The sequence below is a fragment of the Hemicordylus capensis genome, chromosome 2 (genome assembly GCF_027244095.1).
Source record: "Hemicordylus capensis ecotype Gifberg chromosome 2, rHemCap1.1.pri, whole genome shotgun sequence".
NCBI lineage: Eukaryota > Metazoa > Chordata > Lepidosauria > Squamata > Cordylidae > Hemicordylus > Hemicordylus capensis.
The window spans coordinates 38,255,488-38,273,669 of NC_069658.1; the positions used below are offsets into that span (position 1 = coordinate 38,255,488).

The 18,182-nt window shown below is 41.2% G+C and overlaps 1 protein-coding gene across 24 annotated transcripts in view; it reads right to left on the reverse strand.

Annotated features, from left to right (window-relative positions):
• PDE4D (phosphodiesterase 4D) overlaps positions 1 to 18,182 on the reverse strand; it is a 990,732-nt gene that overhangs the window by 18,617 nt on the left and 953,933 nt on the right. For 22 of the 24 annotated variants that reach the window (XM_053289923.1, XM_053289926.1, XM_053289927.1 and 19 more), the window contains 3 exons: positions 5,885 to 5,978; positions 546 to 718; positions 49 to 147 (listed from right to left, as the gene is read on the reverse strand). In XM_053289923.1, the coding sequence (XP_053145898.1) occupies positions 49 to 147; positions 546 to 718; positions 5,885 to 5,978 (366 nt within the window). Of the gene's footprint in view, positions 1 to 48; positions 148 to 545; positions 719 to 5,884; positions 5,979 to 9,802; positions 9,985 to 13,773; positions 14,184 to 18,182 lie in introns of those variants that run through there. The other 2 variants (XM_053289941.1, XM_053289943.1) reach the window with 2 other exon arrangements.

The window sequence follows — 18,182 nt, forward strand, 5'->3', positions numbered from 1 at the left end:
ATTGCAGAAGAAAGCAAAATGAAAAGCTGCCTTCTGCTGAAAACTTACCTGGAAAATGGTATACATGACGACTGTCAATGGTCGGTTCCCAGATAATTCTGCTATTTTAAAAACCTGGAGGCCCCATTTGTTTACATCTTCTAGTTCCTAATATGAAACCAAACAGAAAATGAAATCTAAACCTCGTTTTCTAATAGCATTTGTGTGAAACAGAAATATTGGACTGCCTCTGATCTTGTGCATATTCAACAACCCAGTTTTGGGTTTTTAAAACTATAAACAGTAAAGATGTATATTGCTTCAGAGGGAGACCCTTACACAAACTGAACCAACATGCTTTGTTGTCTACCACTAGCAGTACAGATCAACAAGGAAGTCTCCAGAAATGCTGCAGTCCTATTCAGATTTTAATTTTCGGTGTATGGTGTGAGTACCATATCTGTGTGAAATTGCTGACTTGTATATGTAAAGCATATGCACTGATGTGTAAATACTCAGTAAAAGTAACATGTTTTTGGTGCACAAGAGATTACCATTGCTTTTACCTTGGCCAGAATATCTTCTTGGTCAGTTTTGACTCCAAATTTGGGGATACTGGAATTTGTTAGGCTGGAACTGTGCATCAGTTTTTTCACTCCGCTGATCTGAGACATTGGCCGTTTTTTCTTCTCTTTCTCTTTCTGTGTTGGGGATGGGATTTCCACTTCATGTTGTTTGTCTTTAAGGGAAGGAAAGGAAACCTATTATCTATTTGTACACTAGAGCCATCTTGGAAACGATCCACCACCAAACCAAGCCAGCTTTTGCAATGTCACACAATGTTTCTCAAATAAATTTGCAAATCGTAGATTAAAAGGCAGGGGGAGGAAACACCTACTACAGGTGATTGGTAGCCGATACCAATATACAGGTACTATAGGTGATGTGGTCCTAGGAAAACAGTGAATTTAAATGCAGACCAAGCTGTAGATTCCCTATGGCCTTAAGCAAATCTCTCTCTCTCCATTTCATTTTATTATCTTATACAGCAGAAACAACAGTGACCTCCATACAGCATTGTGAGAACAATACAGATAATTGAACATTACAACTGCTCAACAAAAACCTTCATTCTTTCTTTCCTTCGGGCTCAAGGTGAGTTGCAATATCTCCTTACTCCATTTCATATCCAGAATAACCCTTTGGGGTTAGGTTAGAACAAGGGATAGCACACCGAGCTCTGGAGACTGGCCTCCCATGTCCAATCCAATACTCAAGCTACTCTACTAATACAGCCTCATATCAAGATATAGCACGCCGACAGAGTATCTAGGGAAAATAACACCTAGGGCAAGCACTGGAGGTGCTATGTGGAGGTGTACTTGGAAAACTAAACAGAAGTGCCTGTCTAATTCTCTACTATGCATTGTAGCATCACTATTATATAAGTTTTAAAAATAAATGGAGAATGTGACTTTTCCCAGATACTCCGAAAATAATTAAAGGATATGCAGAGTAAACTGTGTCACTGCTTGGAATATATTCTAGTATTTCAGAAAGACAGTTAAAATGAGAGAAAGAAAGCAAGAAACTCCCTGTGGGTCTTAAAACTAAGGATTTTACACTGATTCAAAGACAAACACACTATTAATAGCCAGATTATTAAGACGTCACATTTAACTCACTTATCAAAAGAAGCAAAATAAGAGCAAATGAATACAATCCTAGCTCATAAGCTTCAGCTCAGTGTTCACAAACCCTGATTCTCTGTACATAGTGCCAAACTAAATATGTGTACAGGGACTTATATTAATTTTTTAAATTTTGTTTTTACCTGTAGCCCCTTTGGGGGGCTTCCTAAAGGCCATGGGGGGTCTGCAAAGGTTCCCCCTCCCGCCGCCAGCCTCTAGGGCCTTGCAGGGACCATTTGAGCATGTGCGGTGGCCATTTAAAAAAAAAATTTTTTTTAAATTGCCACTGAAAACAAAATGGTCACCACGCATGCTCAAATAGCCTCTGTGAGGCCTGGCCTGGCCTAGGGCCTCACAGAGGCCATCTGAGCATACGCGGTAGCCATTTTGTTTTGGGTGGCCATTAAAAAAATTTTTTTTAAAAAGGTGCCCCCCTTCAAGTGGTGCCTGGGGCACATGCCCTGCCTGCCCTACCCTTGATACACCCCTGCATGCCGAGCTCTGGAGACTGGCCTCCCATGTCCAATCCAATACTCAAGCTACTCTACTAATACAGCCTCTGAAATGAAGTAATGCTAATACATGACAATATGTGAAATTTCTTTTTTAAAAAATGTTCATCTGACTGAAAGCAAGCAAGCAAGCTCTTCAGACAGGGGGAATCTCATGTTTATTTCAACGTAGACGCTCTCTGACATAAGGGTTATAATTAACTGATGGCTGCACGGAGGGGGAAATCAGAGTTGCACCCACTGTCCTGATCTCCATGCATGCAGTCAAATGTACAGAAAGAGCCTAGGCATGTACAAGTTGTAGGTGCTCCTCCAGTAAAAGGCAGGATCCCCAGCTGCACACACTGTTCAAGTCTTCAGCTGAACACAAGCTGGGGGTTTGGACAACAGGCGTGATCTCACTCTGCTCCACACATTTATTAGATGCAAATATGTCATTTGAATGGGACCACAGAACTAGTAGTGAGCAAATGCAATGGGGAAAGGGCAGAGAAGAATGCAAATCTAGGGCCCACTCCCAGGGTCACAATACACTGAAGTGGCTAAGAAAGTAATATCTCAAGAGGATGGAAGCTGACTTTTGGTCTTCTCCCCCCCCCCCCATTTTTTTCTCCTCAAATGATTGTCAAAAGACAGCACAAACCTGGTGTGTAGTAATTTCCCCCCTTAATTTCTAATCCCAAAAAACTCAGAATCAAATGGAAAATAAATTATCTCCTCACATGTTCTGGTCTGCCTCTACAGATGTAGTGATGCATGTTCTCAAGTTCTTCAAAAGGTGCAAAATAAAGCGATTCAATGACCAATAAATAAATAAATAAATAATCCCTGTTTTAATATTCTTAGGCTCCCCCCCCACACCATATTTTAAAAAGTGAATCGGGAATTATGGTGCACGTCCAGAGCATTCATAAATATTTATTCCATCTAATGACCCATGTGAATGAAAAAGGATGCAACTGTAACAAGGCCATAGTTCCATTTCTATTGTGATTTGGCAGGGTTGTTTTCTTTTTTGTTTTAACCTTTCAGAAAGAGCTAGCACTTACTGGAAACAGCAGAGGATTCTGGTCAGATCCCTGCAAACAAGTGAAAATGTCACGGAGTTTTTGCCTGCAGCACTCAGCCGCCTCCCACCCCTTCACTGCTTCCCTCTGATCACCCATTAAATAAAATGGGGTGGAGGGAGAAGAGAACTGGACTGGCGCAAACCAATGGCAGCTGAAGAGTAATGACTCGTGTGCCTGCCTTGATGTTTATGGCTCCAGTCATATGCACAAAGTTTAGAACCATCAAAGGGGGAGATTATAAAGCAAGTTGTCAGATGAACTCAAGTGAAAGGAAGTGTCTGCCCAGAAGATCTGAGATGTGCCACAGAATTCCATGGGATTCCAGGAGCCTTTCTTCAAAATGAGCAGCTAACACTATCAGTGCTGGGTGCACTTCTGAACTCTGGAAGTACTTCCCCTCCCCTTTACACAAAATCACTGCCTTAGAGCAGGGGTAGACAGCCATCACTCTCTAGATGTTGTTGAACTACAACTCCCACCATCCCCAGCCACAATAAATTGTGGCTGGGGATGATGGCAGTTGTAGTTCAATGGCTGGAAAGCCAAGGCTGCTTACCCCTGCTTTGAAGAATTATAGACTTATTTTAGGGTTCTATATTCTAGAGGAAACAGGAAAACTGTACTGAAAATGAGAAAATGAAATATGATCTAGAACTGGTGGGCTTAAGTTGTGAAGACAGTCTCAGTATTAGCAATTATACTATGCAGGGATAAGAACATAAGAACAGCCCTGCTGGATCAGGCCGAAAGCCCATCTAGTCCAGCATCCTGTTTCACACAGTGGCCCACCAGATGCCGCTGGAAGCCACAGGCAGGAGTTGAGGGCATGCCCTCTCTTGCTGTTATTCCCCTGCAACTGGTACTCAGAGACATCCTGCCTTTGAGGCTGGAGGTGGCCTATAGCCCTCCGACAAGAAGCCATTGATAGACCTCTCCGCCATGAATTTATCCAAATCCCTCTTAAAGCAATCCAGGTTGTTGGCTGTCGACACATTTATAAGAACGTAATAGCAACAGAAACATGGACAGAGTTGTGCCCAGTGCTTGAAGCTCGAAAAAATCATGGGCTAGTCTTTGTGAAAGACAAAATATTTGACGTATTACATCCCATTTAATTACAACTGAAGGAAAAGAAGCAATTTAATTTGGCTTCAAGAGGTAGTTCCATTTCTTCCAGGGGAACGGCTCATGGTCCAGTCTTCGGCATTTCTTTACCACCTCAGAATGCATGTGAGGGATTGCTTATTAGAAAACACCAACATATCAATTCTCCTGTACGTGAAAAACTCGCATGTTTGCGGCAGGGACGGGAGTAGATGGTGAAGTGGGGGTGTTTTCAAACCAGCAATTTGCTTGCTCGCATTTTGAGACTGCACCATTGCGTGACCATTTGGATTTGATTTAAAGCTTTAGTCCTGTGCCCATTTATGAGCTTCTAAGCCCTATTATAACCAATTGGTCTTAGATCAGATCTGAGTGGCTTTACTTAACCCAGGGTTCTAGCCCTCTTGATTCTACTGGAAAGAACGGACAGATTGCAGGCTGATGCAGATGCATTTTTTTAGCCCTCCTCCCCGCCCCGCCCCCCATGGAAATGCAGGCAGACACTGAAGTCTTGGTTACCTCAGTGAGTGGAAGCGAGAAGATTCTCCTAAGTAGGTCATCTCTGCAGGCAATCTTATGCCAGTTCTTTTCAAAGTGTCTGAAACTAGGCTGATAGCTTCCCCTGCCATGGTTTGTAAAATCCAATTTTCCATCTATCCCCTAGCAAATTATAGGGATGGGATTTTAAAGGGTTGATTTCAGGTGCACCTGAACTAACAAAGAAATGACTTTTAAAAAACACACCCAAAACTACTGTATCAATAGGACAAGTTGTATTATCATAGTTGTTACAGTCATGACCATCAGGCTCTCCAGCTGTTGCTGAACTAAAATTTCCCACCATGCCCAGTCACAATTTATTGCAGCTGGGGATAATGGGAGCTGCAGTTCAGCAGCAACTGGAGAGCCAAGGCTGCCTATGCTTGGGCTATAACACTGCACCGCAGTGCCAGCACTGGCTCTAAAGTACAACTGATCTTTGTGCCAGTGCTAGGGCTCTGCCTTGACCTCGCAACAAGCCATCTGTTCTCTTGTGTCCTCCCAGGAAAAAGGTTACATGGCTCTGCTTCAATGCACCAACCAGTAACAAGATCATAACAAGACATTTAGAGATGCTGACATAGGCCAGGTTTACAGTGTAGTGTAGATTTCTAACTCAGAAGAGGCACATGTCTGTATGAATCAGGAGAATGTGCCAATTATGCAGCTACACAGAACACCCGTGCATACCTAGGTCATGCATGTTCAATGACAGAAAGCAATATTTGGGGGCTCTATCCAGTGGAACGTTTTGAATACAGCAGGGCCACATTCAATATAAAGGAAACCCATGATGTAAATTAAAAGCAAGCATTATATTTTATTTAACCAATAATGAATGTGTGTATATATGGAGCATATTACAAAATAAATGCTACATTTGTGTTAACTGCTGTACTTTCCATCTGGATGCGGGTGGAAGGCAGTAGGAAAGAGGGGGGGGGACTTCAGGAAAATTCACAGCGAGTTTCCATAACCATATGCTTACCTAAAAATGTGTTGGATATATATTCAGAGACCTGATTGCCCGATCGGCTCATTTCAGATAAGTGGGTTAGCTCTCGATTGAGCATTCTTTTGAACTGTAAAGAAATAAAGATTACATATAAGTGACCAAGAAATGTGTGCCTTAGCATAAGAACTTTCTTGTGATGATTCTTTTGAAAGACGTATTCACATATAAGCCACCTCAGCTCAACAGAACAATGAAATACCCTATTTCTACAAATGTGAATACAAACAACACCCCAAAATACTACTGCTTTTGTTCTTTAATTTCCTAGATATTAATTTAGAGGAAAAATTACCCCCATTTAAATGTCTATCCACCTTTGGAGGAAAAAGAAAATAGCAATTTCCCCTGAATTCTTGTATTCCAGTAATATAGTTATTTCCACATGATGTGTACTTTGTAGCAAGTCATCGCCATAAATTGATGTATTTCAGCACCCTGAACCATTTTATGCATCCTTGTAGGCAGGAATAAGTAAAGGTCAAAAATTCTTGTCAACTCTCTACATATTTGCATCTAAAATTAGGTACCCAATTTGCAAAAATTTGATCCAACTGCCATGGAAATCTGTGCACTGTAATTTTGTTTGTGGATACAGCTTTTTCACAGATCACAGCATTTCTATAAAAAAACCACCAAAAAAACCACCACACATTTTTAATGGGATCAAGAACCCGGAGATAAAAGAGACCTTTTTGGTTATTAGGTGATAGTATCATGTTCTCCAATGCATACTGACACCGTGCTGTCTCCCAGATTATACCCAATGCTCGATTTTATCATGTCAATGGCAACCTTTTGTGGCAGAATGGCAGATGTCTTGCTTTGGTAACAAAAGGTTGCTGGCACATGCTTGCGTTGAAGATGGAGTTAGGTTTGTACAGAAACTTGCATTGCAATACAACTATTATTGCAAGGGAGAAAAGCTTGCTCCTAGCTACTTATTTATTACATTTATTTCCTTCCTTCCTTGCATGATGGAACTTGTGATGGCATACATGGGGTTTTCAGGCTCTTTTCTCATCCAGGCAGTGATCAGACCAGGCCTGCTAAGCTTCAGCAAGGTTACTGAACCACATGCCCTCAGACCATGCCCTTGGATGCTGCACTGGCCTTAAAGAGCTGTAGGCCTGCAGAGTCTTCCGATGGGGTGGGAGGAAGGACACAAGGCTCCAGAGATGTGGCCCAGTCACTTCATGCCCCAAGAAAATCTCTTCTACAGTTCTTTTAACCTAAAGCAGTAGCACCACCAAAGGGTCATATTGGTTTGATGCAGGGAGTGAGACCAGCTTTCAGAAGGGCACAAAAATCCCCTGGACTCCATCCTGTGTGGTGTGAGATATAGGAAACTATCTTATACACAGTCAGATATTGATCCATCTAGCTCAGTATTGTCTACACTGACTGTCAGTGGCTCCTTAGGCAGGAGTCCTTCCCAGGCATACTTGGATATGCTGCCAAAGACTGATCCTGGGGCCTTCTGCATGCAAAGCAAGACCACTGCCACAATTCCATTCCACAGACATGTACAGAGCATAAAGATCAGGCTCTAAATACAAAACATTCAACAGTGAGTTCTATACAGGTGAGTTTGTTTGCCAGGTTGTTGGGGAAATGTACATCTTGAAGTGCAGCAAAAACAATGGTCTTGGGGGACCTGAAAGCCTAATGAATTTATTTTAGCACAAACTTTCAGAAGTTAGAGCGCACTTCATCAGTTGCATTATCAGGTTTGTAGTGTGGCTGTAAAACCAACACTGACCAGAATGCTCATGTGCATTGCAAATGCCCCTTCTCCATTTTCTCTTCTTCTAACTGCCCAGAGACTAAAGTTTGGGGCAGTGTACAAATTTGATTAAATGAATGAATGAATGAATGAATGAATTTCCCTATAGACAACATAAACAGCATGAGCAAAAAGCTCAAAGGTGATTTAAGCCCCACGCATGAAAAGAGTCTCGATAAGTGAGCAAACTGCCTTGAGTATGGAACCACTAATCAAGCATGATTTCTCACTGTACTCATGTCTACTAACCAAATTGGTCAACAGCCAAATGCTGTGCTGCTTGCACAATGAACTAAGTGATGAGTGCAAAAGGACTGCACACCTGTGCAAAATCACAGGGATGCTTGAATTCGCAATCCAGCGCAAATGTTCCCTGCACAACGTGTGAGGCATGCCACAGGTTGTGCATCTTGTTGCACAAGCACAAACATGTTTCCACTAGCTCAACACGAGCCTGGGACTCAGTCTTCAGACTTGGCTAAACTAGTTAGTACAACCATCTTCTGCATGTGCAACATTAGTCAGGATGTCAGCCATTATACTTATGAAGCACACAGCTTGGCAACAGACTCTTGGGGGTGAGAGGAAACGGATTGGGTGTGCAGCATACACCCATCACAGTTGTTAGAAAGCAAGGGAAATCTTGGCTTTCTACCCAGGCTTTTATATGAGTGTTGTTTTTGTTGTGCTACTCTGTATTTTATGGTCTCATTGTGTGTGTGTGTGTGTGTGTGTGTTTAAACTTTGAATTAGATTTGTATCATTATACTTCAATTTAATATTTTTATTGTGTAACTGTTCCATAGTCACATTGCTTTAAATGTTTTGTAACCCATCTTGGGTTTGTTTTATTGAAAGGCAGTATAAAAATTTAACAATAAACATAAAATAAACCACCTCATCTGCTGTTTTCAACCCACACCTCCCAATTTCTCAGTTTTCTTCATTCTGCTTTCTTCATGAGTTGTGTATACTTAAAAGCCAGTCAGTGTATGTGGGGAAATAGAGCTTTCCCTGCCACTTCCTTCTCCCACTTCTTCTAAACTACCACATGAGAAGGTTAGCACATTTATATGTTTCTCTGAAGTCCTATTCAGACATTATGCTATAGATGCTGACAAGAGTCTGCACACAGGTATGTATGTATGTTCAACTGATGTGTGAAGAGGGCTTCTGCCTCTGGAGACTTTCTCCACAGCAGAGGACAGAAGGCAGTCACGAGACCCAAGTGACGATAGTGGCAGGGGGAATAATGGAACTAGCTGAGAAATCTCATTCCCCTTACGCAGCAGGGAAATGACCAGACTAGCAAGCCAGAGGTTGCCTGTTCGAATCCCCACTGGTATGTTCCCCAGACTATGGGAAACACCTCTATCGGACAGCAGCAATATAGGAAGATGAGACATGCATAACCCCATACTGCATATTCTAACAAAGACAACCACAGGGCCCAGTGGTTGCCAGAAGTCGACACCAACTCAATGGCACAATTTACCTTTAACAAGAGGAACCAGAAATCCTTCCCTCTCCAAGGTCACCTCAAGGACGAAGGAAGACTGAACAGTTACCTCTGAAGTGACTGCCATGGAGGACAGGGGAAATTTGGTATCAGAGACAGGGCACCCACTGGCCCCTTTTCAGCCAATGGTTCCTCAAGGCTGGAGGGAGCAGTCATAGGGGTCAGCGATGGAAGGATTCTTTGTGTGAATTTCATGGGCTCCTCACACGTATGAATGACTATTATCCAATTTTAAAAAGTAAGTGCGTGTGTGTGTGTTTTAACAGAGGCCTGAGCTCTATTCAGACAGTGAATAGATGTCTCATACATGTGTTTGTGTGAATGACTGTACTTGTGTTCATTTTAAATCTGGGTACAGACCCCTCAAATGCGTGGTACTGATAGGAAGTGTACTACTGTACCTGTGTTCAGCATACTGTTTCAATGACTGTACCAGTGTACACTGTACACTTCTTGTACAAGAATATAATGTGTGAATAGGGCTACTATAACCATATAAAAATGAGGAACCACTTCTGTCCTTCAAAACGCAGCAACAGTAGCTTAAGCTAATCAACTCCCTCAAAGATCCTTACATGACAGTAAATACCATGGTGGGGAAGAAGAATCACTGCCCTCAGGTGTCTTTGATCCAGATGTTCTGATCTGCCCTGGGCAACACAAGGTCTCTAATTCTCATGCTGGGCCATGCCTAAGAAAAAACTGCACAAATTCCCCGTGGCTAATGCTAGTCACTTGGCTAGTCTTGAGGCTGGGAGGTGTTTGCTGCTGATGTGGTTCTGTGAGGTCACAGGCAGAGGACAGACAGCTCTATGACCTCATGTCTGCCATCATGTTAACATGACCTACACCTGGTCCCCAGACATTTTACACAGCAGGCAGGGATGGAGCAGGTCACAGAAAAAGTGTGATCAAGATGCAAAGGCAGAAGGCACACCAGTGAGCGGAGCACACCCTTTTCCTTAAGCTCAGGTTTGCTGTTGCTTGCTTCATCTTTCCCTTTACTTAGCAGTTCCTATCAATTTCACCCAAACCGGCATAAAAACAATGGCAAGATCATATGTTTGGGTTCAGTAAGTTACAAGATAGATGCAAGGCTACGAAGAGCTGCAGATGCGCGCCTCATCAAGAAAGAGGGTAGAAGAAGCTGTCGAGGATCTAATGCATCTGTCCCAGATCTCAATGCAGGAGAAGCATAGCTACAGAAGGTGCAACTGAGCAGAAGCTAACACACTTACTATTATCAAAGAGCCCTAAATGCTTCTCCCATTTTACTGGGCAAAAATACACCATTCAAAGTGCTGATTCTTATATTTAGCAGGGAGAGAACAACTGGTCCCATCCAACCCCCAACACAGCATCCCTCTAGTGATTGTTCCTGGTGTCTAGGTGGAGAGCTGGTCTTGTAGTGGCAAGCATGACTTGTCCCCTTAGTCAAGTAGGGTCCACCCTGGTTGCATTTGAATGGGAGACCACATTGGAGGACTATAAGATATTCCCCTTAGGGGATGGAGCTGCTCTGGGAAGAGCATCTAAGTTCCAAGTTCCTTCCCTGGCATCTCCAGGATAGGGCTGAGAGAGATTCCTGCCTGCAACCTTGGAGAAGCCACTGCTGGTCTGTGTAGATGATACTGAGCTTGATGGACTTATAGTTTGACTCAGTATATGGCAGCTTCCTATGTTCCTATCTTGTATTTTTCCCCTAGATTGTGAGCCCTCTGGGAACAGGGAACCCTCTTACTTATTTTTCTACATAAACTGTTTTAAGAACTTTTTGTTGAAATGCAGTATATCAATATTTATAATATTAATATTCATAATAATATAATTCAATGGGACCTAAGCACAAGAAATGCCCTCTGTATTTCCCTTACGCAGCAGGGAAATGGCTTGACTACCAAGCCAGAGGTTGCCTCTTCGAATCCCCACTGGTATGTTTCCCAGACTATGGGAAACACCTCTATCGGGCAGCAGCAATATAGCAAGATTCTTACAGTCTTTACCCTACTAGCAGCCTTTGCTATGTGTCTTCATTGAAAATAAATTCATGAAATTTATTTAATTAAATAAAAAATAAAAATAAATTCAAGCCAGTTTTTCTATATATCTATAGTGATTATGCTACCTCTTTGCCAGCTATTTACATATGCATGTGAAGAAGAGACAAAATACCAGACCAGAATGGAGTACCTTGGATAATATTTGGAGGCAACCTGGGTTTCCCCATGCTCCCTTGGAAAGTATGTTTTTCTAAAAAGATATATTTAGAACAACCTTGAAGGATTTATGATTTATATCCTAGAAAAATAGGTATGGAAGTCTAATTTACACCAATTAATTAATTTATACCAAAAGTCTAATTTACACCAATCTGATCCATAAACAGTCTTAAGCCTTTCAAAAAAGAAATATATCTGCTGCAAGTCTTAAATGGACTAATATATTAATTACAAATTTATAGTAGGACTTCATTGCACTACCTTCAAACATACATTTCTAAGAAATATGGAACAAGCTGCACAGGTAAAGGATTTATTTTCTTGGAAAGAGATGGCAGTAAAGCAGAATATGAAGAATCTCTATAAATAATATTTAGCCATTCAGCAAAAATAACAAAAAGCTCCAACTGCACACCTGCTTACTACTGAAGATATGTTTGATAAAATCTAATTAGTCAAGGCTCTTATTCTGTTAAAATTTAATTAGCAATAGTGTATGAACTGAAAAGCAAAATGCTCCCATAAAAAGTTCTTTGGAAGCAGCAATAGCATGCATGAGGGCTACTGTCCATAATCACCTACACACCACTGTTGGGGAGCCAATCATTTTTGGGGTGGAGAAATATTGCACATAGGAAGCTGCCCCCCCACCCCGCCCAAGTCAGACAACTGGTCCATCTAGCTCAGTATTGTCTGCATTGACTGGCAGCGATCCTCCAAGATTTCGGGCTGGAGTTTTTTCCAGCCCTACCTGGGGATGCCAGAGAGTGAACTGGAGACCTTTTGCATGCAAAGCAGATCCATCCCCATAGTCAGTCACACATGCACTCTCAGTGTCCTATCAAATTTGACTTCATATTTGTTTTTTCCAAGGAGGTCAGGGCAGTGCAGATGGTGGTGGGAACAAGGTTATCCCATTTGAGTGGCTTGCCCAAGGCCATGGAGGGAACCTCATAGATGAGCACTTCATGCTCACCCCTGACTGGGATGGGTTTTTCTCCACACAACATGTAGGAATTGTAGACAGAAGGGAATCAGTGCGTGAGAGCCAGTTTTTGCATGCAAAACTGCCTTTACTGAATAAGCATATTAATCTGCCCTTGACCAAGAGATGGTGTGGTATTTGGGGAAAGTATTTTGAACAAAGACAAGTTTTTAAAGAACTTGAGCAAAGTAAGTTCCATGGTAAGAAAATATAAGCAAAGCACAAATTAGTTTGTCTAATCAAATCTTTAAATCAAAGATATAGAAAAGATAATTGGCAAGAATATGAAGAAACCAATCTTCAAAGCTAATTGACAGAAATCTTAACAAGATATTGAAAAAAACCCACTTATTTAGAAAGCAAAAGCCTAAATGACCTAAATAGCTTCTCACTTCCAAGTTTTAGATTCAAATATTTCTATCAATTTAGCTCCATTGCTACAATGTAATTAATTCATTTAACTGATTATTTTTCCTATACCGGGCTATTGAAGTATCAAATAATTGGCAATCTAAAAATACAGATTGGTTTAAAATGTGATTCTGAATTAACACAGATTGATGAATTATTTTTAAACAAATGCTACAGGTATCGAGGCAATATGATGCATTTCATTGTATATTATATGGGCATATACTTTGGACATGTAATTTAAAAAGGCACCAAGAAAAGAACAATTATGAATGTGCCCCAGGTGAATGGGTACTGAAGAATCAGGTTTATATACACAGCTTTATATATTAAAAAAAGGAGACAACCCAATCTGAATTGCTTTTTTTTTTGCAAGCTTTGAACTCAAGGTGGATTCCTAGCAGTCCTACACTGCAAGACATTGAAGAGAGAAGATTGTTTTCAGCTTCTTATTACTTTAGAGAAGGCTTTAAACAATAGAGACTGTGTCTCAGACACTACAAACCAGAAAATGCTTGGAAAAAGCATCCTGGTAATTGGGGAGACCTTCTCATAATCAGAAAGTAATGTGAATCCATGCATTCTGTCATCATTCTTTGCCCATTCTATTTAACTAACCACTCAATTAATGGGATCTGGTGCAAAACCCCCAGCTTGATTTTGTGTTTTTTTTAAAGCAGCTTTTCTCTGAAGGATATATCGATAAACTATTTCCTGAAAAATTCCTTTATTATAGACACAGTTATACAGGCATGACTTAAGCCTAAAAAGGAGGGCACTCCTTTCTCCTCCTATAGTTGCATATTATAGGCTATGTTAATATGCCAGTTCACAACATCAGTGTTCAACTGTTATCTCTTTTCTGTCTTCGCAGTTCTATTTGTGCACTATTTAAGCTTTAACGCAAACAAATATGGTTAAAAAGTAAAAAAAAAACATTCCTACCTTTATGTAGCCCCAAGACACTGAGAGTAAGTAGTTTGCTTCGGGCATTTTTGATTTTTTAAAAACAATTTATTACCAAGGTGAATAAAAATGTTCAGTCCTCTGCTGCTCTTGTGATACAGAAAGAGAATGTGCTGGATTCTTTTCTCCCCCCAGGTTTTTTTTGTTCTTATTTGCCAGTTCTGATGATTTATAGATTTCCTGCAATTAGGTGTACAAGAGAACATCTAACTAGCATTCCAATTGTAGGATCTTCTGGTTATATAAGAGCCATTTGCAAAATTCCAAAGTGCTGCAAAATTCAAGGACCAGATTGGAAAGATATAATGCATGAGCTGAGGAGAAATCTGAAGAGTAACTAGAGATCTGCATATTTCCAGAACACCAAGACTTAATGAATTATGTATGTCAAGATGCTCAGCTGCTGGAAAAGCCTTGTTCTATCAAACGCCTACCAAATAAGGATCTGCAGGGAAGCTACAACCAGTGTCAAGTAATCCCTCCCATAAACCTCAGTTAAGAGCCAATCATTTACCAGCCGAAAATATATCAAAGCAGAAGAGAAAGCTGTGACATGTGTGTGCTGTTTTCTGATTGGCCAGCATGGGTAACTCTTCTGGGAATAAGGTAGTTCTCTTCTTTTGTGCTAAAATACCATTTAATAATGGCTTCCCTGCAGCATTACTTCTGTGCAGACATGATTAATTAGCTTAACTTTTTGTGTGTGTCAGTAGCATTTACTGGCTCAATGCAACCCATTCAACGAGGCAGAAGTGGCTGTTTTAGTCAGGCTAAATGTCATTGGCTTAGTCTTGTTAGCTTTCAGTATTTATTTTTTTTAGAGCACATTTTCTAAAGCACTAAAAATAAAAAGGTAAAAACCCTTACAACATTTTCGGCAAATCCTCAACTACAGCAATTGAGCAACAGCTCATTTAGTACAACATCTGATAAAGATCACTAAATGCAGATAGCCTTTGGTCAGCCTGGTAGGTCACAGGACAACATACAATGTGCCATAAAACAAAAATTAGTTAATGGAGTATTTAAATATGTTGATCTGTACTACTGCTGACCAGGTGCAAACATTTCACCAAACAATATGAACAAACAAGCTGTAGTTACGGAAAAGGCTGCTGTAGCAATGCAGCTTTCCCTTTTTGCATCATAACGAACAGAATCAATTTATAGAGAGGTAGCTCTGTTTGCCTGTTACAGCAAAAAGCAGAGTCTAATGGCACCTTGAAGACTAACAGATTTGTTGTGGCATACACTTTTGTGGACTAGAGCCAACTTCATCAGATACATTAAGTGTTATCCTTAGTGTTATCAATGTATGAAGCTATGCAGTAGGTATTTTATAAGTCTGTTATTAACTTCCAATGAAAAATGCATTTTTCTTCAAATAAACAATAATATTTTGTGTATATATAGCACTTCCCCCCCAAGTGCACTCTTCATAAACAGGTAAACCCCATTATCCGCGGGGATTCTGTTCTCTGCTACAACCACAGGAAACGGAACTGCGGATAAATGGGGCATTGAGGCAATGGGGATGGGGTGGGGTTAGGTTCCTGAAGGCTGGAAAAATGGGCAAACAATGTAAGGAAGGAGGGTGCCCTACCGTGCTCCACAGGTCTCCACAGCTGACCAGGAAAAATGGTTGAAAAGTGTTTTTGTTTTCAGAAGCGAGTCACAAAATGGCTCCTTTTCTGAAAATGGTGACCAGAAAATACCTCTGAGATCATTTCTGGCCACCCCAACACCGTGGATACGTGAATTTAACTCTTTAAAACTCCCCCCTCCATGTAAGCTGAGGCCGGGTGTCAACTACCTGACCGCACATATGCGGAGCTGCACATGTTGGGTCTGCAAATAGCAAGGTTTGCCTGGATGTTATCGCAATACTCCTTATAACCACTCTGTAAGGTAAGCCAGTATTATTGTCCCCAAAGTATGGGTTGAAAATTGAGAATAAAAAGATGACAAGTATGGACCAGGGATCCAGGGGAGAACTAGGAAATTACAGTTCATTTAGTTTAATGTCTGCTCTGGGTAAATTGATGGAAAACATACTTAAGGACAAAATAGTTAAACATATAGCAGAACAGGCCTTGCTGAAGGAGAACCAACATGGCTTCTACAAAAGTAAATCTTGCCTCAGCAACCTTTTGGAATGTCAAAAGACATGTGGAGAAAGGTGATTCTGTTGACATAGTATACTTGGACTTCCAAAATGCTTTTGACAAAGTTCTTCATCAAAGGCTCTTGAGCAAACATAGCAGTCATGGGATAAAGGGACAGGTTGATGTAACTGGTTGAAGGACAGGAGATAGAGGGAACAGTTTTCACAACAGAGAGAAGCAAGGTCCCCTGGGGATCTATACAGTACTGGGACCAGTGCTTTTTACAATATTCATAAATGATCTAGAGGTTGGGGTAAACAGCAAGGTGGCCAAATTTGCAGATGACACTAAACTATTTAGGAAGGAAGGAAAAAAGGAACAGTGCAATACAATTTATTAAAGAGTAGATCCTAATATGTTTCGAGTAAAACTCTTCTTCAGGGGAAGTAGTTTACAGGGCACAATAGAAGTTTAGAAGTCAAGTATTGTGCCCTGTAAACCATTTCCCCTGAAGAAGAGTTTTATTAGAAATGATCTTTAATAAATTGTATTATGCTCTTTAATAAATTGTATTATACCATCCCACTTCCTTCCTACTAAATAATTTAGGGCACTAAAACCCAAAACAGATTATGAGGAGCTCCAAAAGGATCTCTCCAAACTGGGTGTGAGTGCAACAAAATGGAAAATGTGGTTTAATGTAAGTAAATGTCAAGGGAGTCACATTGAGGCAAATACCCCCAACTTCACATATACACTGATGGGTCTGAGCTGTTGGCAACTGACCAGGAGAGTCAGTCGCCAACTGATCTTGGAGTCACGGTGGACAGCTCATTGAAAGTGTTGACAGTGTGCAGCAGCTGTGAAAAAGGCAAATTCCACACTCGGGATCATTAGGAAGGGGACTGAAAATAAAAATGCTAATATCATAATGCCTGTATACAAATCTATGACACAGCCACATTGGGAGTACTACGTACATTTCTAATCACCATATCTCAAAAGGGACATTGTAGAGCTGGAAAAGGTAAATAAGAGGGCAACCAAGATGACCAGGGGCCTACAGCACCTTCCTTATGAGACAAGGCTACAACATCTGGGGCTTTAAAGTTTAGAAAAAAAGGCAATTAAGGGGAGACCTGATGGTGGTCTATACAATTATGCATGGTGTGGAGATAAATTCTTCTCATTCTCTCACAACAAAACTAGAACCAGGGGTCATCTCATGAAACTGATGGCCAGGAAATTTAGGACCACAAAAGGAAGTACTTCTTCTGTGGAATTCTCTGCCATAGGACGGGATGATAACCACCAGCTTGGATGGCTTTAAAAGGGGCTTAGACAAATTCAGGGAGGACAGGTTTATCTATGGCTGCTAATCTTGCTGGCCATAGGTAACCTTTAGGCAGGATGCCTCTGAATACAAGTTGCAGTGGAGCAAAAGCAGGAGAAGGGGCATGCCTTCATCGCTTGCCTATGGGCTTCCCAGAGGCATCTAGTGGGCCACTGTGGGAAACAGGATGTTGGACGAGATAGGCCTTGGGCCTGATCCAGCAGGGCTGTTCTTATGATCCACAACAAATGTTGCAAGTTATTTCTAGTGTGCATGTGTTACCTGAGCCTGTATGTGAACATGGTGAAATTTTTAGGCACCTTTTCTCAGAAGCGGTTGTGACTGTCTTGAAGGAATATTCTTCAAGCTGTGAAACTTTCCACTCCGAAGCCCTATTTCCCAACTCCTCGCCACAAAGTTCCATTAGCTCCACTCACCTAGTCGTTTGTTAACTGTCCTCTGACTCCACAAACATTCTGCTTCATTGAGTTACATTGGGGCAGTTTTGGAGGGTTTTGGTTCCCCTTAGCCGCCACCCCCCCGATATTTGTCAAAACTGACATATCTGCAGGTTACCCCAAGTCTGCCAGTACCAATCTCTTGCCCACATGTGCTCCAGTTATGCGGCCATACGGATTATAACATATCCAGCTCTTTCAGAAATAGATATAAAGATGGCTTTCTAAAGCCACGCCAGTGAGTCTGTAGCCAAGTTTAAGATTTGAGCCAGACACCTCAGCACCATTATCTCTGCTCTTGGCCATGATGCAATACCAACTCAGACAGCTTTTAAATAAGCGATTCCCTCAATAAGCATTTAATTTATATTTTAATTTTAATCCCTGGTAAGCAAAGAATCAACTTTTAAAGTGGCAATTCTCTTATATTTACCAAGGCAACTGGCCCTTTCCACCACCACTCTGCCCACCACCCCAACATACCATCCCTCC